At 48.3% G+C, this 21,794-nt stretch overlaps 9 protein-coding genes across 9 annotated transcripts; 2 read left to right on the top strand and 7 right to left on the bottom strand.

Annotated features, from left to right (window-relative positions):
- Positions 1–71: 71 nt before the first annotated feature.
- N7457_006181 (uncharacterized protein) lies at positions 72–2,244 on the top strand (the record flags this gene model as incomplete). The annotated part of the gene is made up of 10 exons (XM_057177225.1): positions 72–186; positions 238–367; positions 426–634; positions 687–779; positions 839–969; positions 1,022–1,157; positions 1,209–1,393; positions 1,446–1,602; positions 1,660–1,871; positions 1,927–2,244. The coding sequence occupies 10 exons, from the start codon at positions 72–74 to the stop codon at positions 2,242–2,244; spliced, it is 1,686 nt and encodes a 561-aa protein (XP_057031527.1).
- Positions 2,245–2,489: 245 nt separating this feature from the next.
- N7457_006180 (Zn(II)2Cys6 transcription factor domain-containing protein) lies at positions 2,490–3,422 on the bottom strand (the record flags this gene model as incomplete). Its single annotated transcript, XM_057177224.1, has 1 exon — positions 2,490–3,422. The coding sequence occupies one exon, from the start codon at positions 3,420–3,422 to the stop codon at positions 2,490–2,492; it is 933 nt and encodes a 310-aa protein (XP_057031526.1).
- Positions 3,423–3,960: 538 nt separating this feature from the next.
- On the bottom strand, positions 3,961–6,288 carry N7457_006179 (uncharacterized protein; the record flags this gene model as incomplete). Its single annotated transcript, XM_057177223.1, has 3 exons — positions 3,961–4,117; positions 4,178–4,536; positions 4,594–6,288. The coding sequence occupies 3 exons, from the start codon at positions 6,286–6,288 to the stop codon at positions 3,961–3,963; spliced, it is 2,211 nt and encodes a 736-aa protein (XP_057031525.1).
- Positions 6,289–6,848: 560 nt separating this feature from the next.
- On the bottom strand, positions 6,849–9,113 carry N7457_006178 (Zn(II)2Cys6 transcription factor; the record flags this gene model as incomplete). The annotated part of the gene is made up of 4 exons (XM_057177222.1): positions 6,849–7,925; positions 7,996–8,848; positions 8,915–8,979; positions 9,030–9,113. The coding sequence occupies 4 exons, from the start codon at positions 9,111–9,113 to the stop codon at positions 6,849–6,851; spliced, it is 2,079 nt and encodes a 692-aa protein (XP_057031524.1).
- A 3,300-nt stretch (positions 9,114–12,413) lies between these two features.
- On the bottom strand, positions 12,414–13,060 carry N7457_006177 (uncharacterized protein; the record flags this gene model as incomplete). Its single annotated transcript, XM_057177221.1, has 4 exons — positions 12,414–12,476; positions 12,538–12,642; positions 12,800–12,892; positions 12,953–13,060. 4 exons carry the CDS (start codon positions 13,058–13,060, stop codon positions 12,414–12,416), a joined length of 369 nt encoding a protein of 122 aa, XP_057031523.1.
- Positions 13,061–16,715: 3,655 nt separating this feature from the next.
- On the bottom strand, positions 16,716–17,292 carry N7457_006176 (uncharacterized protein; the record flags this gene model as incomplete). The annotated part of the gene is made up of 3 exons (XM_057177220.1): positions 16,716–16,745; positions 16,871–16,987; positions 17,152–17,292. The coding sequence occupies 3 exons, from the start codon at positions 17,290–17,292 to the stop codon at positions 16,716–16,718; spliced, it is 288 nt and encodes a 95-aa protein (XP_057031522.1).
- A 408-nt stretch (positions 17,293–17,700) lies between these two features.
- On the bottom strand, positions 17,701–18,231 carry N7457_006175 (uncharacterized protein; the record flags this gene model as incomplete). The annotated part of the gene is made up of 2 exons (XM_057177219.1): positions 17,701–17,760; positions 18,094–18,231. The coding sequence occupies 2 exons, from the start codon at positions 18,229–18,231 to the stop codon at positions 17,701–17,703; spliced, it is 198 nt and encodes a 65-aa protein (XP_057031521.1).
- A 464-nt stretch (positions 18,232–18,695) lies between these two features.
- Positions 18,696–19,237, bottom strand: N7457_006174 (uncharacterized protein; the record flags this gene model as incomplete). The annotated part of the gene is made up of 3 exons (XM_057177218.1): positions 18,696–18,761; positions 18,821–18,925; positions 19,085–19,237. The coding sequence occupies 3 exons, from the start codon at positions 19,235–19,237 to the stop codon at positions 18,696–18,698; spliced, it is 324 nt and encodes a 107-aa protein (XP_057031520.1).
- Positions 19,238–21,182: 1,945 nt separating this feature from the next.
- N7457_006173 (uncharacterized protein) lies at positions 21,183–21,515 on the top strand (the record flags this gene model as incomplete). The annotated part of the gene is made up of 2 exons (XM_057177217.1): positions 21,183–21,234; positions 21,325–21,515. 2 exons carry the CDS (start codon positions 21,183–21,185, stop codon positions 21,513–21,515), a joined length of 243 nt encoding a protein of 80 aa, XP_057031519.1.
- Between the last annotated feature and the right edge of the window lie 279 nt (positions 21,516–21,794).

Below are 21,794 nucleotides of genomic sequence, written 5' to 3'. Positions count from 1 at the left end.
GCCCTATATATATCGAACGAATTCCTAGAATTCTCCTCACAGAAACACACATCTGACTGTCCTACCAAACGATGTTCAAAGTATTCTCTGAGCGGCGAAAAGCCATCGAGGCCGATGGAGTCTACATTGGCGGATTCAAACTTCGAAACTCCATGATTCCGGAGAAGAAGGCAGACGGTAGTTATAGTAAGACACTTTTCCTCTTTCGTACAGGACCTATCTTCTGATTGCATTCAGATACAACTGAGGACCGGATTGAACAATTCAACGCTGCCGAGCAGGACTGGACACCGCAGGAAGAAGCCAAGCTTTTGCGCAAGCTGGACCTGCGCGTTTTGCTACCATGTTGTATCATCTACTTCGTTGCGTACGTCTGCGTCCCCGATCACGCAGAACATATCTGGTACTGATACGAGTGCGTGAAGATACCTTGACCGAGTCAATCTGGGAAATGTCAAAGTCTTGAGATCCAACACACCGGATTCAATCAAGTCCTCACTACATCTAGAAGGCACCCAGTTCAATTGGGCTGTTTCCATTTCATACTTCTCCGTCACTGCGCTGCTCATCCCGTCAACGATTCTTTTCAAGAAGTTTTCGGCGAAACGATACTTCCCTATTATCATGGTCCTGTGTTAGTGTTCTTCGCGATTTGCTTTTGACTTGATTGAGTTAACGGTGTGCAGGGGGTACTGTTGTCATGGCCATTGCCGGCGTAAGATCGGGCCCTGGTCTACTCGCGGCAAGATTCTTCCTTGGTGTTCCCGAGTCCGGTGTTGGTGAGTATCTTCCACATTTCCTTTTCTCCGATGGACTCAGACTAATGGCTTTTATATAGTTCCTTGCTGCGTTTTGTACTTCAGCTTCTGGTATCGTCCACGAGAGCGAGCCTGGAGACTAGCTGTCTTCCATGCATTCAATGCCCTAGCGGGCGCCGTCTCGGCGTTCTTCGCAACTGCAATCGATCATGTCAGTTGAATCTCCTTTCATTTCGATGCATAACTGTTGACAAATATCCAAGCTCAATGGTAAAGGCGGCCTGAAATCATGGCAATGGGTCTTCATTATTGAGGGTGCTCTTCCGATCGCTCTTGCAGTGCCAGTGTATTTCCTCCTCCTAACCTTTCCCGAGGACTCCAAGGCTTTATCCGAAAGAGGTAAGATGTTTGCTCTTGATATTGGCTTTTCACGAGCTGACAGCATCACAGAACGATATATCGCAATCAATCGGTTCGGTCGCGGCGCCACTCGTTCAACAGACGTAACATGGGATACTTCGGCCTTTATTCGGATCATGACTCGGCCCTCTACTTACTGCTTCTTTATCTCCTATATTTGCGTAACGATCATCGCTGTGTCCCAAGCAACCTTCCTGCCTACCATTTTCCATGAAGTCAGTGCCGAAGATTTCCGTTGCTAATCGTATTCGCTAACTGATTTTGCAGTTGATGAACTTTTCCAGCACGAAATCTAACCTCTATACCGCCGTAGTCTATCTCGCCATTATCCCACTTTACTTAATCTGGTCACTGCACAGCGATTGGGTTAGAGAGCGCATGTGGCACTTCATTCTGCCATGTCTAGGCAGTATTCCCTGTTATGGTAAGATATCCCCAATGAAAATTTATTCTCTCGATGACAATCTAACAAACTTATCAGCGGTTTGGACATATTTCTCGTTCAACGCAGACGCCACAACTATCCAACCAATTAGTCTGTACGGAGTTGCCTTTATGGGCAAGGCAATTGTGATTTCACAGCCTATAATTCTCAGTTTCCGATCATCCACGTTGTACGGTGCTGCAGAGCAAGCAGTTGGCACTTCCGCTGCTGTTGCAAGCTTGTCGATTGCTAGCATCGTGGCTCCACAGGTAAGTCTTCCTTCCTTATGACTTTCTCTTAGCAAGAGCTAATTCCATGGAACAGATCTTTCCAGATAGTGACGGACCGCTCTACCAAAATGGGTTCGTTGCCTGTCTTGTCTTGGAAGTAGTCGCCATCTTGTCGTACTGCTGCATTCCCGTGCTTCTACTTCTAGAGGCAGAGAGACGAAAGAAGAAGACTGGACATGTTATGCCTCTGCGGGCGATTCTCGATGCCGAGAACGCACAGGTATCCGACGCTACTCTTGCCCGGATGCATGCGATACAAGAAAAGGAGGCGGCGGAGAACCTGCAGAACGCCAAGCTGAAAGGAGATAGCAGTGGAGCGCATGTGGAACATGTTGAGATGGGTCGGAAGTAGAGAGCACTCACTTAAGTTACTCACTCAGATCTAGGCCTGTGGGTATCCGGAGGCTTTATAGTCATAGCTCATAGTATAACGACATGGTGGAGAAAGGTATATCCGAAAGGACAACTCAATCACGAGATTCGGCATTCGGGACTCGGGATTCGGAGATAAAGCAATCTGACATTCTTAGAAACATAAATACGTTAAGTCGATCAATGAACGTAATTAATTCCCATGTTAATTTATGTACATAATTGTCAAGACGCACTCGCTTCAGAATCACACGGAGCCGTCGATAAAGGACCATCCAGGTCGAAATTGTTCAAGTCCAGGAAAAGATTGTAATTTGACGCGGTGACCCAGTCAAGCGACTCAGGGGTCAGCGCCACACTTTCATCCAACGTGTTTGCAGTGTCCGCAGTCTTTTCGCTATCTGGGAGGCAAAACCCTGGAGGAAATTGCATGGTTTCATTTAAATCATCACCTAAATGATTGTCGGTGTCTTGGCCATCGGATTCTTGAAGGCCACGTGATGTCTCAAGTTGCGCTGAAATAGAATTGTGCATGAAGATCACTTCAGTCAAGATATTGGCCGCCTGTTGTAATTTCTCCGAACATTTGCTGTGGAATTGTACTATGTTGAGCTTATCAACGTTCCCTCGATTGTGTCGCGAGATGTCTTCGAATTGCCCCAGGATGCTTGGCGGCATCATCTCCATCCACTGTGCCACTTCATTGTCCCCGCACTGTGAGAGCCCCTTATTAAGTCGTTGTTTCTTTTGTGAGGAGCAGTTCTGTGAATCTGTACCCTGGGGGTTGTTTTTCCTCTTCTGTGGAGCCCGCTCGGGTTGGGCAGTATTGCCTTCAGGATATATGGCGGAAGCGTCCGCGAGTAGAGCCGCGAGCGGATGGTCAATCTCAACCGCATCTGTACGGCAATTTGAGCTTCGAGTTCTTGGTTTCTGTCTCCTCCTCGGTGTAGCGACACATTCCTTTATGTCAAGTCTGCAATTGGTACAGGGTGTGTCATAATTGACCACGTCACAACGGACTTTGCGTTTGTGACATGCCTGACACGCCCACTTGGCCCGCTTTGGACGGAACGGTTCCGGGGGCTGTTGGGATTGTGTTGTTTCATTCCCGTCGACTAGTACTTGATCGGAAGTGTGGAAGTTGATTTCTGTTGTCATGATGTCGGGTGTTCTTTGCTTGTGATGGTCGGTAATCTGGGGAACCCCGCATATGGTCGGGGAGTATCCTTTATTCTTGAGATCTAAGCGCGTCGCTAGCGAGTGTACTCTTGGCGCGGGAATCGGCAGCCGACTGCCAGGTCGATCGAGCGGAATCGCCGAAACGCCGAGCGCTGAAGTGCGGGGAAATGGAGTCGAGCATGAAACTTTGTGCTGTGATTGGCCAGACCATCCCGTGCCTGATGCGTGGATCCGGGGTAACCCACGTGAGTATGGAGAACTTATGTACCATGGGCGGCATAATGGAGGATACCCCATGCCTCGGACGAGAGGATGGTGGAAGACTGTCGATATATGAATGTTTGTGGAAAGGAACTACGTGAATATCTGAGCAACCATCAATTAGTCCCCTGCACCTTTACGCTTCTCCCATATATGTTAGATATCGGGTAGAAGTTGTACATATGCTAGAAAAATATATTAGAAGTATTAATCCTCCAAAATTTCTATATATGAACAGCAAAGAGATTCTCCTTGTTCACAACTTTGACAAAATCATGCCACCATCATTCGACCCTTTGACAATTTCATCAGAGCGGTAATCATAGTTGAATGTAAGCTCGTTCAAGGGATTCAGACGATGGGCTCGATTGAACAGATCTTCATACACCTTGCCATCCGAGCGACCCAAGGCACTATAGAACTGTTAGCTAGCTCTGTTCAGGCCTGAACTGGAGGAGTATGATAAGTCTTACCTATCAAGTAAATAATCCGGAATAGACCATGCATCAACAAGACGGACCGCGTGAGGTCGGATTTGTTGCATAAGGTTAACGATTGTATCGGGGATCGCGTCGAGATCAGTATCCAAGACTGCACCAGCCCGAGCGAAGTCCCGAGTAGACTTGCCCATGGTGTATAGGGCGAATAGGCGGAAGTTAAGCCAAAGGACATCCCGAGTCTCGGATGGCAAGGTTGTATCAGCGGTAAGGCTGTCGAAAAAATTGTAGACCAAAACAAGCTCGGATTGAGCATGGCTTAGCTGGTGCATCTGAATCAATAGAGACTTCCAACTCCGCTTCTGGATTTGGTGGCAGTTGTGCGCCTCGAAACTCTGGATATTGAATTATTAGTCACTGTGACAGACACACGAGCGGGTAATACTACTTACGAGGAAGGCTGCGCGTCTCTCGAAAGCGAGAACCAAATCCCGATCATCGCCAAATAGATTCAACGGACTGAAGCCTGTAGCCTTAGACTTGTGGAAATCCAGCAAAACACTCTCGGTTCGATTGGATGGCACAAAGGTGGCGGATGAAGCAGAAACCACTGACACCTTCTTGATCAGGTAGCGAGCCATCTGCTGGGTGATCATCCAGTTATCACCCTCAACAGTAGGCTTTGACAGATAGTCCGCATTCAGCTGCACAAGGCCAGTTCCTCCACCATATCCGTGGCCACCCATCGATCGGCGGCAGGTCTCAATACCATTCGCAGCCAACTCGCTTGCTAGGCTCTTCAGACCAGAAGAAAGACTGTGAAGGTCGATGAGAGAAGACAGGTCGCCTCCATCAATATTCGATCGTGTGGCTTCATAAATTTGTCCCATGCGTTCGCCGGTGTAATGAAGAGCGTATGTGGTAGCAAGGAGAGGAAGAAGCCGGATTTGGACGGTTGGGTAATCCAAGACTGCTGTTTCGAGGGCCCCGGGAGATGTAGTCTCCTTGTCACGGAACTGTCGTCGGATCGAACAGTATCGAACGGCAACAGTCACGGCTCGTGCTAATGCGAGTCGTGCTGCCATAGTGATGCGCTTTCGAGCCTGAGCTATGGTAAGCAAACTTGAACTGGACATGCACAGATGCATGGTAGCACTCACATGAGTCATAGAGCCGTAAACCACTGCCGGGTTCTCAGGCTTGTGGTATTCCCCTGTTTTTGGGTCCACCTGACTGTAGCGACTGAGCATAGCATTGTGCGGGATACTTGTCAATGTTAGAGACTTCCATTTTTGATCATCGATCTGGTGACACCAAATGGAGGCTGGAGAGACAAACCGGAAGTTGTTGAAAAGCATATATGCATTATCCATAGAGGCATAACCATACTTCGGCCCGATATCCCCAATTACAATTCCGGGCAGCGGTTTGTGGGTTTCGGCATCCCGAACACGCGTTACAAACATGTGAACACCATAGTTCTTGTAGACAGTCTTGCCTTCGCTATCAACGGCGTCTGGTAGAAGTAGCTGCGCCGCAACAATCGAGTGTGTTGCAGTTCTACCCAGCGAGCCATTCCACCACTTGCTGGCTGTAAGAGTGGGAGAGTGGAGAACGAATTCTTTGGTCTTGGGATCCCAGCGAGCAGTCAATTCAATACCACTAACATTGCTTCCATGGCCGAGCTCAGTCTGCGCATATGCCCCGATAATCGTCCATGATTTGTGAAGATCGAGCCAATACTTCCGCTGCTCTGGGTTGGTTTGCTCAATAAGGGTTTGACGGAACATTGTTTGGTGCAATTGGTAGGGAGAGATGTCGTCAACGAGATACTTTGCCGCTTCATGATCTTCATCGGACCAGTTGTATTTGTCGGCCATCTGTCGCAAGCGTTTTGCACGCGCCAAACCAAGCATATATCGTTCTGGGCGACCGAGGTTCGCCTGTCTATCCTTCGAGAATAAAGGGTCTGGCTTGATTTGGGACAAGATTCGATCCTGGCGGGCGAGGAACTCATCTCCCAGTAAATGTTGAGCTAGGGAAATAATGTTGATGTTGGATCGGTCGCGCTCTGTTGCTATCGTTGTCGCGCCATCTGGGGCGGCGGGCTTTAGGTGATCAACCCAATCAGTGCTTTGGTCAGACATATTGAAGCGCAGAGGTAATTAGGAATGCGAAACAGTCATCAGCAGTAAACTGAAGTTCAGATTGCTCTTCTCCTCCCATAACCGGGCTGTCTGGCTGATATTATTGACCGTTCATGTCTCTTGCTGGTTTGCTGGTGGAATCACCGAAAGCGCCGGAATCGCCGGTGGGAGTTGAGCGTCGCAATATCTCCGGGTCATACTACACCGAGAACATATTCACTGTTCAACTTGGCTTTCCGACGACAAACATAGTTATCAATACGCCGAGAAGAGATACCCCGCTCTTCCTGGTCTGTTGACACGACGAAGAGCTGACCTTTCTGTCGGCACTCCAGACTAGGTACACTCGCCCAACACGCCCCACGTCACTTTTCCCAAGAAGATTCTGAGGTATCGACACGGGGTTTTGAGAGGCGATTTTTAAGCGTGTGACATTGGGCATCAGACGCTTTTCAATAGTTTCCTCAACGACATGCTAGGGGTTGTAAAAAGACAATGACATATTTTTGTTACAGTAGTTGGCAGAACCAAGGTGCTATCATATGAGTTTTTGGGTAGCTCTATATTGGCTCGTGAAAGAGAACACCAGGTATCTCACCCAGTAGCCAGCTCCCACTGGATTCAATTACCGGCCAATTCCAGATTGAACCATCATCCTCCAAACTACCAATGGTGTCCGGTTGTTCGAGTAGTGGTATTGGGTCATAAATATCCGTGGAAGGTATGTTGGGATTGAATTCAACCTGATTTTTAGATTGAATGCCCCGTGAATCTCGATCCTCTGGCTGCAACACCATGGCGGCACTACTCGACTGCCATTGAGTGTCCCCGAGGGAGTGCCTTTGTGGGACATTTGTGTCAAAATTTGGTTGGATCAGGTGCCACAATCGACATAGGTCAGGACCCATGGCGTGGAACAGGGAATACGCCTCGTGGTAACTGGGTAGAGGTGCAAGACTGGGTTTCCGGTCATGTACCGTCATCTTCTTGTTCGCATTCTGAAGAACCAGAATGTTATCATTTGCCGAGGGCCAGCGTGTGGCGAGTGCAGCCAGTGAAGAGTTAATTATTCCCGTCTGCTCTTCCACAACGTCGGATGGCGTAGACAAAAACGCTCGTGTATGTGCCTGCGCCATGCCAGCGGCGAAAGCGTAAAATTTGAACACCGGAGATTGGAAGCGGAACTCATCGCGAGCTAGGAACTCTTCAAATATACCGGCCAGGAATGAGGATGCAACTGCGGCGATGGTGATCGGAAACTCGGAGGTTGATTCAGAGCGATAGAGGATTGTCAGGATGACAAAATATGGAACATGTAGTGACCGTACGCGAAGGTTATATGAATTCAACTGCCCATTGCGTTCCTGATTGAAGAGGCGTAGATTGCTTGGCAATTCATTGACCCAACAATAGAGTGCATTTCGAATTTCTCGCCGCTTGGACATAGTAATTCTGTGCCGTAGATAACCCTCGGTCACTTCTCCGAGGATCAATGAGATATTCACATAAGCTGCAAATAGCGCTCCATTATGATGAAGATTGGTAACATCCCGAGGGGATGGCAAGGCAATGTCCGAATCAGCAAGGCTGATCGCTCTGGGTCGACCGTGAGCGGACGATAATTGACAATCGCGGGCCTGCATGGTTCCGTCAATAAATGGTTACCACGCAAAGCCCGAGGCTATCCCGAAATGCTTTGTGACTTACGACCAGTGTCCACCAAAGCCTCCGACGGTAACTCGAATTCTTTCCAATTGTGGATTCCCTATGAAGCCCAATTTGATAGGCCAGACTTACAGCAACGCGTAGCCAAAAGCCACTCCCATCGAGTGACACTTTATCGGGCCCGAGAGGATTCCACCAATTCAAGAGACAAGCTGCGGCAATCTTGATGACAGGATTAGTTTCATAGCTACTGAAGAATAAGGCCTTGGCGCGTCGATAATATGTTTCCGAGGAAGCAGAGATATGGGAAGCCGCTGCGACTCGACTTCCTGCAACGAATACACTTTGCAAGAGCAGTATTGACAGTTTGTTTGGCTGTTGTAGGTGCTTGCTGTCTAAAATAGGCATCCAAGGTGCACAGTAAGTCTCAAAACTGTCAATTAGCGACCGCTGCACCGCAGGCGGAGGCAGATCAAATGCTCGGTGAATATCAAGGACCGCTTTCTCTTCCTCAGTCAATCGAGGGCAGCTGCCAGAGTCTTGTACATTTGGAATCTCATTCGGTTGCGGCGCAGCCAATCCAAGGTATTCCGATCGTCCAAGATACCCCTGGCTCCCCGGTGTTTCCTTTTCGAAGGCCGCTGCATCGTCCGGTAAAGGTGAGTTTGCGGCACCTTCAGGCTGAACTGCGGTCGTAGTTATGAAAGTTGATGGCCTCTCTGGTTCCTGTCTACTGAATCCGGGGATTGAATCGTTTTCTAGCTGTATCAACTGTGATGGTCGCTCAGTTTGCAGATTAGCCGCATCGTATCGACGAATCAAATTATCTCCAATAGCCTTCGGTGTGCTCGGAGGTGGAACTGATCGTTTCCGCTTGCGTTGCCGTTGATGTGGTCTTATACGATCAATCAGTGCTTCCGATGCTGCAACGGCCCCAAAGACCTACGGTCAGAGGACTCACCGGCAGGTCGTGCCATTCATGCGGCAGTGCGAGCACGGATGCTCTCCAACCATATCGCAACGAATCTAACAATCTTCAGTCAAAGCGGATCACATATGTAAGACGAAGACCGTACCTTCTTTTCGTGACACATTTCACAGGCCCGCGAAGGACGACATTTCGGCGCGTTGGGCTGGTCCATCATCGCGATCCCTCTCATGTGCGTGTATCTGCTTTCGGACAATTCTCACCTTGCAGTTGGTGTTATAGAATGGTGGAAATGGGGATTTTGCAGAAGGCTCAGTTCTGCCGAGGCGACTGGGATTCCCCGCATCCCCAATTCCAAGCCTCTGGGGCCCCGCGCCCCCAGGATCCATACCGCCCTTACGTAAAGAGCTTATGATGACCTTATGTTGAGTTCGCGTGCTTGAATGAATACCAGTCGTCATATTATGTGGCATCTTCCATCTATCCGGAAAACGCAGCCCAAAGAGCTTAAGCAATGAAGATCACGATCAAGTTACGGTCAGTCGGTCAGTCATTCTTTGATGACTCTGGCAGGTGGGTTGCTTGGAGAATAGCGGTCTACATGAAGAGTTATCAGCATATGAAGCGTGGGGCTAGACAGCTGGCAGGAGGAATTTTGGAGCTGCTCCGTACTATCTGAAACGGACAGGGTTAGGCTTAGCCGCTCATAGACCTCCGCAATAGCCTTGGTTGGGCTTCGAAGGTAGGGCCCATAGCCCACTGCTGGTTGGGCTTTGCGGAGGTCTAGGGGTAAGTCTGGTCTCAAATTTCTTGTGCCATCTCCGCTGGCACGTTATGAAGCATCCACTAGGTGAAGTCACGCCTTACTTACATGGCCATGGCGGCCTCGATCGCCCTCAGCAGCATACGCATGCCATTCTGGGCTAACGTAGTTACGATATGCTCATTAACGAAAACATAAGCTCTCAGAGCGCTACGGCGCACTTAACGGAAGCCCAAATCAAACAATGAGAAGCCAGGGTACCAGAAAAGGCACTCAAACATTTAGGAAGAATTGCCGATAAATGAATCTGCAGGTGGAAGGCATCGGAATGTTGGGAGATGGATTGGGGCCCTGCTTAGTGTCCCATGGCAGCGGCAATGGCGGTACAAAGGTCTTCCCCTATGGTGCGGGAGACAAAGTTGACATCCTTCAATAAAGATGGTCAGTCAGTGAGCTATTTCATTCAGTGGAAAGTTGGATTCCATACCTCCCACGTCAGCTCCATCGCAATATTATAGATGATGAACCAGGTACAGTTCCTTCGTAGATGGCCGCGTCTACGGCAGAACCAGCAAACACGGCGTCGTCGGCGCTGAAGCAAAACCAATCATACGTCAGTAATTGAGCTGGTGTCAACAATATGGTGTCTTTCAGCCAAAATATATGACAAGGTATGTGGCACCAATCGATAGTGGGAAGATCCAGGGTATAAACTATCCTTGACTTAATCGGTGTCGGCTTCGATGACCCTGCTCGCGAGGATCCATCATTGAGAAAGTGTTTGAAGAAAGTTACCGGGAGATATGGGCTGTCGAAAGGAAGAAGAAAGCTTGGAAACAAGAGGAAGATGGGTTGGGAAGAGAGAAGAAGAAAAAGAGCAATCGGAGACAAAAGAGCTTTTATAGACAAACAAAATTATTCAAGGGGTTCAAGTGTACTTCCCCCCTTAAACCGATCACCATCCACTAGTATATTGTATTATAATCATCCTACTCTTAATATTAGATTATCTCGGCCTGAGGGCGAAGCTGTGAAGTGATAATCCAATACTTATTTATCTCTCAGTGATGAGTTTGTCATGAAGAGGATGTTGAACTTCGTCTTGGTGCGTACGTGAACCCACCTATGTTTAAGTAGTGCATGTGCAGTCACCTAGGATGGGCCAGCTTCGCTATCCCTTCAGTATGGTCGCGATACCGGGATCTCGTTATCAAGGACAGGCAATGGTGATGTTGATCGAAGAAAATCTTTCTCAAAGGAGGTGGACGGGGTAAAGAGGTGACAATAGGGAGTTGCACATTAGAAGGAAAAGCAGGAGTTGGAAAGAAGTATATTTTGGTGGCCAAACAAAACAAACAAACCTTCTCTTATATGCTATCTTGGAATATCACAACCTATCGTTCAGTATTGTTATATTGAATTCGCTCGATAGATCCTCCTGATCAGGACCGTATGGCGCTGAAGAGTATGGTTAGGAGAAAGACCCTGATGGATCTAATGAAATATCCTGTTTATATCTTCAGCTGAAGCCAATGAGGATGTAGCCCTGGCTTCTGGGGCCTGTGTTCTTATTCTAGGCCACTATGCTAAATCAAAGACAGGATGCATTTCCATACAAAATTGTGATAGAGTTGAGGACGAGGAAATGGTAAAGAAATTGACAAATTACTTTCCCTGATGGGAGTGAGGTGGGGATGGGATCTCCAAGCCGGAGGTCCAGGGTCAGGTTGGTGGTTTTGATAGGGATACTGCCGCACGGAGGGAGTATCTGCAGTTATTGCTAGCCTGGCGGTGCCGGGAGGACGGAGTTAGAATTAACATTAAGGTTGCTGCGGTTGATGGTGGGACGGTGCCGTCGTGCCTATGCCGCCGTTATAGCAGACCAGACAGGATTCTCGGGGACAAAGGCATAAGCCCCTGGCTCATTTCTGCGGCTACTGTCCACCTCACAATAAGAGCAACATGACGAGCTCCACGTAGGAGCAATTATGACAGCAACGATAGCCCGGTCCTGTCGTAAACTTTCATATGAGTCTTTATCGAAGAGAACTTTAAATTAGTCCACCCCACGATAGTAGTATTAGCCGGGCATTAAATTCCACGTGCCACGGTGGCGGAAATAGCGTCAGGAATATCTTGAGCGACAGAACGGGAGATAAAGTCCACGTCCTACGATATAAACCGTCAGTGACTGTGCCATTAAGAGTAGATTTTGATCTCAAACCTCTCGTGCAATCTCCACCGCGACGCTCCGAAGGATATACAGAGGGATGCCGTCTTAGGTGACCACGTCTGCCACAAACCCGGCATGGCCGGAGCCGTCGGATCTAAGGGGAAAGGGCCGAACTTTCGGCCGTTGATCTAGCATCGAGGAACTCATTCATTGTCGCTAACACATATCCAGAGGTATGTGGGACTGGTGGATGGGTCGAATCTGTGGGGTATCAATTATCTGTACCGTATGTGTTGCAATAGCCATTCCTCCAAAATCATAACCTCTGTAATGGGCGGCTGTGGCTGATCTAGCTACTGCGTCGAAACAGCTTGGTGGGTGCGTTCATAGGGTTGCCCGTTGGCCTGCCGACCTTGGCAGACCCAATTTGGGGCCCCAGGTTCAAAGCCCAACCCAGACTGGGTCGTGTGGAAGACTAAGGATGTCACAAGTCACGGGGATCAAAGAGAAAGAGTATCATTCAAGTTCAAAAGCAGTAGATATCAAAAGAACAACGCAAAATAGAACAAGAGCAAGTGAAGACCATGTCACAAAACCTAGATCTGCGTCAAAAGTAGCAGAATAATTTCTGCGACCATTTCGGGTGTTGCCTGGTGATTCTATTAAAGACTGTATTAGTGAATTCCTAGCTTAGTTCGACTGAAAAGAATGGTCTCAAACCTGGCGCATAATAGCCAGGGCAACGCCCCGCATGAAAAACTCCGGGCAGTGACGGCGCACATGCCCGAGGTTCCCGCAGTGCCAGCATCGCCTATTGCGTCGGTTCTAGCAAACGTGGTGGATTCTGTTAGTACTCGATTCTTGGTATCGCTAAGGGTGGTATGTCCATGGCTGGAGATGAGAATAAAGGGCGTGTGCGAGGGATTGCAGTCGTGAGCTTCCATATGGTAGTGAGTGAGTAAAACCGGTAGGTGGTACTTACATGACCTAGAGGGCTTTGGGGCGTCCAGGAATCACCAGAGCCACGGTTGGCACGGCTTCGTCCGTTTTCGCCGAACGCTTCGCCGTCGCGGCGCTGGAAAAAGTAAATGGTCAATGACTGAAGCTGCCACTAGTGGGAAGGGGCGGCACTTACGCTGCCCGGGTGACCTAGGGGTATCTGGGAATTGGCAGAGGCTCGCGTAGCCCGTCTTCCTTCATTTTGGCCGAAGCGGCGACCATCACGGCGCTGCCAAAAGGACATGTTGTAGGGGTTCAATCACCAATAGTCAGTTGGGATAGAAGTTGAAGGAGTTGGAAGTTGGGGGGTAAGCAGTTGAGGTGTCGGAGAGAGAAGAAGACAGGGAGGGAAGAAGGAAATGGGAGGATAGCAGAGTTTTGATGCGTACAAAATAACTAAGCCCAATGAGGGTTGTTATGAGTCGGCATGGATTATACAATGAGAGCTGCCTCATTAGGAAGTCATGGGATATAATCACAATTATAACATAATCACAAGCTACAAAGCACTCTCCGAGCTGGACTTCCCTTTCCGTGAGGTTGATAATGAATCCTGTCACTTACAGGAACGCTATCCCATCTAACCACATTGACAGCCAAGCCAGGGCACGAGCGGGTACAAGAGAGAGTAATTATTCGCACAGGCAGCTGCCTAAGACTTTTATGCCCCCGAGGTTACTCTTAGTTGCAGAGTAGCATAGCCCCATGGCAAGACGAACTCCGTACGATGACTGTAACTACTTCACTTGTTTTGAAAGAAGCTGATGTCGCCAGGGGGAGTTGCATGCTGAAGCTTGATAGTCGGGTCTGAGCCTATTCGAACGTCTCCATCGCTTGGTTTATATACTATGCTGGGCCTGTCGCTCGCCCAGAAGGGTTGGTCTCCTGAATAGCTCGCTGCCTTTTCACGCTAAGTAGAGGATCCTGGAGGCCGGGGCTAGTATGACATATTATGTAGAGATAATATCATGGTCTACTCGGGCTATGGCTTAGCCATAGCTAGAATGGATGTACAACGAAAGAAGAATTATTCATCGCTTGAATCCCCAGTCGTTGCAGCTCGATGACTGCCTAGGTAGTAAGATACTTGGGAGACTCCATGGCTCCAGTATGTCACAACCCACGGCGATTAAGAGACAGGGTATTGTTCAAAGTCAAAAAGACCGGAAATTGGAAGAAGGAAGCACCAAGCAAAAGCAGTTGTGGACCCTGACATGGCACCTAGAGCTGCCAGAGGAGCCGCAGAATAACGTCTGCGATCATACCCGGGGTGACGCCATGCTGCTGATAGAACCCGTATTAGCAAATCACAATCTTGACTATATTGAAAAGAATGGTCCCAAACCTCTCGCATCATTCTTGTGACAACCAGCTGGATAAAGAGATCTGGGCAATGGCGACGAACATGTCCACGTCGCCCACAGTGCCAGCAGACAGGTGCGCGTTGGTTCTAGGAAACGAAGTGAAGTCTGTTAGTTATCGATTCGTAGTCCCACTGAAGGTGTTATGTGCGTTTCTAGAGATGAGAGCAAAGGGCGTGCGTGAAGAACCGTAGTCAACGTTGGTTCTTATAGGCTAGCGAGGGCATGGAATGGATATGTGGTACTCACGCTACCTGGTAGGCGTCGGGGGGTCTGCAACTCGCTAGAGTAACGCGTAGTACGGTGTCTCTCGTTGTCTCTCAAGCCTTGGGCGTTGCGGCGCTAGAAGGACGATATGTTAAGTAGGTCATGCCGCTAGTAGTAAGGGATGGTCGTACTTACGCTACCCGCGGGCCCTGAAGGGGTCTCAGCATGATCAGAGGCACGCGTCGCGCTGGTTGCCTCATGTTGGCCCAAGTGTTGGGCGCCACGGCGCTGAGAAATAGGTATGCTGAATATGTGAGTTTCACCGTGTTAAAGGGTAGGAAAGAGGCGAGGAGTTGATGGGTCAAGGAGAGAAGAGATGAAGAAGGAAATGGGAGGATAGCAGGCCTTTCATAGATGAAAAAACAACTAAGCCTAATGAGGGTTCTTATGAGTCGACTTAAATCATTTAGTGAGAGTTGCCTCATTAGGAAGGAATGTTTGATAATCCCAATTACAAATAATCATAAGTGGTGAAACACACTCTCAGAGGGACCTTCCATAGACTTGGTCATGGTTCCTTCCACGGACAGGAACGGTATCCCATGTGGCCATATCGACAGCCAACCTAGGACGTGAGCGGGTACGAGCGAGAGTGATCATTCGGACATCTGCGCGACTAAGTATGCCACGTGGGATACAATCATCTCACGGGAAAATATTGCCTGGTTTTGTAGGGTATATGCCTGAACATCCCGCAGAATTGAGAATGCATCCTTCCACTGGGAGCGACGATGTCTCGCCGAACCATATCGACAGCCAAGGCATAGGTGGACACGAGCGAAACTGGAGATTGAGGCATGGAGCCCGCTGGGGCGTGATCTTTCCTGTCTTCGCGGGGGTCGAACGGTTGCTTGTCCACTAGTTGATAATTCACCAGGTTGTTCTGAGCTGCGAAACGGGACACCACGCCGACAAGACGCACTCCAGTCGGTAGCTGTCTCTAATTCATTTCGATACCAAAAGAGACGGACGTGCTCAGTGGATAGTCGGATGTTCAAGCTTGATCCTTGAGTATCGGGGCTTCGTTCGCCGAGGGTCTTGATAACCTGGTTTATATATTGGTCTCGGGTGGTACGATTCGTTAGAGTCTACTTTGAAGGCGCATTCAACTGCTCGCTTTCCTGCATCGATTCGCCTCAAAGCTTGAGATATAGATGAAATGCCGGAATGCGGTAATTCCAGGCTGTATGATGGGATTATAATCATTCGACTCAGGTCAGGACCCTTGGCGAACATTCTGTCAGCAAGCTTTTGTCTGGTTCTGCTCCAAAGGAGATGCTCAAACTTATCCCACAGTGCCTATTTCAAAACGGAATGTGGGCTCCGATGCGCACCTGTTATGATATACCCATCGTGGCGACAAGGATGACACAGAGAGATGGAGGGGTTTACTAAGCTATGCAATAATCACCAAGAATGCTGTCAGTCATTTGTTCCTGATAAAGGGAGGGATTCAGAATGAGATTTTGTAGACCCCACGTAAATATATAAATAGAGGTCCCCAGGCCCATCATGACCAAAGGCCATCAAAGTATACGATGGTCGTTGCGATCAGCACTGAAGGCTCTTGGATAGTAGGCAACATGACCCTCTAATGATAGGGGTAGCTTGGATTTAACGACCTCATCACAAGGAGATCAAGTTAAGTTTTGGGAAATTAGGACGCAGAGCAACATATAAAGGAGAAAATAAAGGGAAAAAGTAGCGGAGAAAAGTATGTAGCCTTTTATATGCGACAATCGTCCGGGTCCTGATGCCTGCTTCCTCAGGCCTCCAGGAGTCGCGACCAAGCAGTTTGTAATCTTCCAAGGTTTGCTTGTTTGGTGAAGATTAGGGCTAGGATTTCCTAGAGTTAAGAGTGATAGCAAATCCCTATTTGTTCTTCTCGTCCGTTGCCTTTATGGCATTTTCAAAAGCTTGCATTACGAACCGATAAATAACCATCAGGGCGAAATCAAAAATACTTGGAAGGTTGCTATGCAAAATCACTCCTATGCAGTCATATCGCCCTGTCCCTACATCTCAACCCATTTCCGAAAGGACTTATTTATCCCGTTTCGAAGTCTGAAGCGAACGATCAAATATCTATAGAAGGGCAATGCCCCAGTAATCGCGCCAAGGTAATCCTGATCTCAAAACGGGATATAAGCTATGATAACATTCTACGGTGGTTGTCAGCTGCTTCTAGATGTCTAGGTAGATTGTATGTGTGTTCTAATTCCATTCCTTTCGTCGTCTCAATGTCTGTAAAGCAAGAACTCCCGCCGTCGGCTACACTAGCCGGCGCATTTGATCTTCTGCCTGGGTAAGATTAGAAGGGGCATCCTGAAAGGAGTTGCAACAGCTCCTGTTCAGTGAGTTGGTTATTCTACGGCAGCTTGTATTAGCAATTTGATAGTTCTGTTAGAGCAAGAAGTTTCCCAAACCTCGCGCATTTCAAGAGCAAGGTTGAGGACCGGGAGGACCATCCAGTCGCGTGTGACATGGTGGTTACGAGGGGAACGACGGTAGTGGTAAAAACGACGAGTGAGTCGGCGACGGGCCTAGAGATAGTGAAAGGAACTATGTCAGCCACCAATCGCTTGGACACTTACGACCAGTATCCATCTTCACACCTCCAAGTGGGACTTGGTAAATATGATGAGTTGTGTTCATGTTGGATTCGCCGAGTCCATCAACAAGCGTAGAACCCGCGATCGATACTTACGATGCGCACAAGACGTCGACGAATTCCGTGACGAGCATCCATAGGATGCTGTCGGGTGTTACGAGCACGAGAGAAGCGTCGTCGAATACCACCACCCCGGTTGACCGCGCGGGTAGATCGATGCGAACGAGTAAGAGGCATGATGATGATTCTTAGTGATGGCAGATGTTGGTAAGCTTAAGACAAGGAAGTGAGGTTGAGGAGGGGAAGGAGGAATTGGGTAGCGAGGAGCCTTTTATATCTAGAGAGTGCTGGCAATTGCTAACGAGTCGACCGGCATTGGATGAAAAGAAATCTCTATTTAGGAAGAGGGTATATTTACACTTTTGATACACTTTTAGCCAGGCAAAAGGCTCCCTCGTGGAGGGCAGTTGATTTTCTACGGATTTCTACATTAGTCTGTCTTGTATGTGGGTTCGAATTCATTCATTTCCGTGTATCAAGATTCCCCAAAAGCAAAAACCCACGGTACTCCTTCGTATCGATATGTTAAAAGCAAAGAATCCCGCAGTCGGCTACCATAGCCGGCGCATTTGATGTTATGGCTGACTAGGGCTCCATCCATCCCGACAGACATTCCATCAATTCAAACTCGGTGATTTCACCATTCTATAACAACATGTATTAGCACTTTGATAGTTTCTTCCAATGGAGAGTTTCTGAAACCTGATGCATCTGAAGAGCCAAGTCAATGATGGAGATTGCCATGTACTCATCGTGGACATGGTGAGTACGTTCAGCATGGTGGTGGCCGCAAAATTCACAAAAGGGTGGAAGAGGTCGCTATATACAGTGAAATGCACCATGTTAGCCATCAATCGTTTATCCCATTACCGATAATATGTATTGGGCTTCCGGTTGGAGTTGTATGTATGATGGGTAATGTTCCTGCTTAGTACGCCGAGTCTGGCAAGAATGATAGAACCCGCAATTGCTACTTACATCAGGCGACACACGTTCACGAGGCTCAGATTGAGCATCCAGAAGGCCCCGTCGGTAGTTAGGATCGTCGGAGGACGGTGGGACATTACCACCGTCATTAAACACGGGGATAGTTCGATGTGAGTTAGGAGTAGGCATGTTGAATGGAGAGGCGTCGTCAAAGTACGTGATAGAAGAGGTAAGTTCTGAACGTGTAGCCTGAGGAGAGAAGAGGGGAAGAAGGAAAGAAAGAATTAAGTAGGGAGTGGGTTTTTATACCCAGAGAGTGCCAGCAATTGCTAGCGAATCGACTGGCATTGGATGATAAGACATGCCCAATTAGGGAGTAACAGCATATGATTACAATTCCGATACACCTGTAACTAGGAGATATGTCCCCTGATAGACAGCCGGCCGATTCTATATAGATTTCTACAACGGTCTGTCTATTGATGCACACTAGAAAGCAAAGAAGTCCGTCAATTCTACGAAGATAAACCATGCATGACCGCAAGATACGGAAGCAAAGAGATATCCTACTATGACTTGAAGCAGCTTTGTGGTGGATAGGCTATCATTTCAATGACCATTCATTGCAGTTAATCACGTCGGCGTCTTCAGTCTTACTGCTGGGTCGACATCCAATACAAGATGGCATGGGCCACCATGTTGGGAGTCAGGTCGTGGTTCTAAGAGAAGATTATGTTAGCAAGATGCTGGGCTATGTGGGGTAAATGGCTTCTCATACATGTCTCATGATTGTGACGGCGACATTGTGGACGAAGTAATCTGGACAGTTGCGTCTGATGTGGCCCCAACGGCCGCAGAAATAACACAGCACGCCACGGTGGTGCTAGAAAAAGTAAAGGGAGACTTTGTTAGCCATTGATCGCGCATCGCAGGGGGAATAATAGGCTTATGGATCGAGGTAAAAGTGAGATATGTGACGAGATATATTCAGGGTGGGTGTCCATAAACTAGCAATGGGATGGAACCTGCATCTAGCACGTACCAAATGAGTAGGACGTAGATGTCCCTGAGGATGGCGACGGTTATGGCGATGGGCAGGGCCGTAGCGGGTATCATCCTCCCTAGTCGCCCGTCTTGGGACATGATAATCGTCAGTGCCCAGGGGAAGGGATCTGTCTCGCTGGTTCGAGTTCATGACGCGTTTTGAGAGGATATGATCGAAATTGGGGGGATCGGAAGAAGGAGAAGAGAAGAAGGACAGGAGATAGGAAGAATGGAAGAGGGAGATAGGCAGTGAGACGGCTTTTATATCCAAACAAAACTAACAGATGCTACACTGAGTGGGGTCCCAATAATGAGTGAGAAATACCTGATTAGGAAGTGACAGCCTACAATTACACTTCTAATGCATATCATACCGAACCCCATGTCACCTGATAGCGGCTATATTCTTGTTTTTTTCATGATTCAGAGCTTAGAAATACGGTTCCATGCCTTATGGTGGACTCTAAATCCCACCATAGCTCATAGCGGTCACTATTATCGAAGCCAGTTTATGATTCCGCGCAAAGTTCATTCGCGAGAGGTTCCAACCTAACTAGGACGAAAGGTTTCCCAATCGCGTTGCAGGGTGCGACTGCAGCATCGTTCCAACAGGTCAGACCACTCAATTTCTCCGAGACGGCTACATGAGTAGCTAGCGATGCAGCACCTTCGCGTGTCCAAAAGCGAAATGGGGTGATCAGTCTTCCTGTTAGGCCATTCAGAGGATTTCAATGGTATCAGGTAGGTATATATCACCATGCGAAGCCTCTAAATATCCTTGGTGATTGTTACTACTGTTCTGACCCGCGGTTTCTTTCGACTCTTCTGGTACCGGGAGAGCTTTACTGCTGAGCATAAGAAATAGCGAATATCAGATGACCGCATGGTGGACAGTTTGGTGTCAAGTGATTTAGTGGGAAACTCGATGCAAATATAGGATGTATCATTTAGGAAGGGAAATTAGGAACACGGGACTAAGGTTTTCTACTCGAATTCAACGGTGATATTTCTTCGCGTTGAAAAGACTATGGTCATATACTATGCAAACACTTCTGTGGTATCTCCCTTTCGATATCTCATGTAGCCGTGGCCCTGTATATCTTGACCTTACACGTATCAATCGTAATTAAAGAGACAGGCATCATCACGATGATCCTACAGGGATAGGTTAGGTCTCGATATATAAAGGGAATTCAGGTATAACTAGTGTACCGTGATTATGGAGAGAGTTAGGTGGAAAAATCCTTGATTCGAAGTCTATTCATTGCGTCAGATGTATTCAGTCAATCGAAATCCACACTATATATCTGCGTAAGAGCACCCCACATGAGGTGCTCAGTACAACTATGCACGCAGTCAAGTTTGGATCACTAGCAAAGACTGTGTTTCTCAGCTTCCTGCCCACTGTGTTGAGGGTTCTCGATCTTCTTGCAGATTCCTGGGTTCGATAGTGCGCATGAAGAGCTCGGGGGAGCTTTGCGGTATAGAGCTCTCTGGCGACAGACTGATCCGGTGAATCCTACTTACCCAGCCCCGGACGCCCTGGGGATTGAACCTGGTGGCGATTGTGATTGGCGCAAAAGCCTTATGAATGGCTAAGAGCATGTCTGTTCGAAAATTGGGGGTGACTTCTACAAGAAGAGGAATCCTAATACGACCATCGCCAGGGTGAGGTTACATTGGGCAATCATAGCGTTAACAAGCCTCTCCTCTAGTTAACATGCATGGTTTCTGACACCCGTCTCATGAGCTCCATCATGCTGATTTCATTCACCCGAAGAAGCTCGTTTTATATACATGCTGCTATGCGGGATAGCATCCCAAATCTGGCTTAATAACAGCTAATGATGGTCCATCCCAGGTATACAAATCTGCCCTCGAGACCAGTCGCCGCGGGGTCCCCGAAGCTGTCCTCGCGGACACCTCGAGGACTTCCAACCTGAAAAGTAAGGCCGCAAATCGGCAGTGCAAACACAGCGCCACAATTATATTGTGTAGAATGAAGGGCACTTGCATCTGATATGCTCGTAGATATGAAAAAGGTAGTATTAGGCTGGGTGATAGTCTACTGTGGGCGTAGTTACGCATACGTCGGCATGCCAGGAGCTGTCCCACTACGGGGTCCTCTCCTCCATCTACTGGCAATCTGTCAGCTCATATCTGCCAGTTTGCTAACTAATCTTGGAACTAATTCATCATTTCGACTTTCTTTCTCTTTTTCTTTACAAGCAACTACAGGTTCGATACCGCATTGTGGAATCTACATCACACTAAAGATTATAACGGTCATCATTGTCAAGTCAGCTACCGAATTCGTAGCAAAGAGTGGGTTCGAGGCTCTCCAGTATGGCTGGGACGACAAGATTTCCAATGCTGCGCACACAAGCGGTCATGCTGCATTTGCCCAAGCCTCAGAGGATATCCGTTGAATATGACCGACATGGCCACATAAGTAGGTAGCGACAGGCCTTTTGCAGTGTTCACAGCGAAATGAGTTCCGTCGGGCTTTCTCCCACGCCATCACACGCGGAATAGTGCGAGCAACGTGACCATTATTTCGCGATACATGTTATCAGTCATCGTTCCACTGAGTAAAGATGTGACTTAGATCCCTAGCCTCGTGCATCATCTCTTGCGCGACGTTGTTTGGAATGAACCGGGTATAGTCTCTCCGACGATGCCTGCATCTGCTGCAGGATCTCACCACC

This window comes from Penicillium paradoxum (genome assembly GCF_028828445.1).
Source record: "Penicillium paradoxum strain IBT 22861 chromosome Unknown utg000005l_segment0_segment0, whole genome shotgun sequence".
NCBI lineage: Eukaryota > Fungi > Ascomycota > Eurotiomycetes > Eurotiales > Aspergillaceae > Penicillium > Penicillium paradoxum.
The sequence above is the reverse complement of the archived record's forward strand: the minus strand, read 5'-3'. Positions and strand labels throughout refer to the sequence as shown.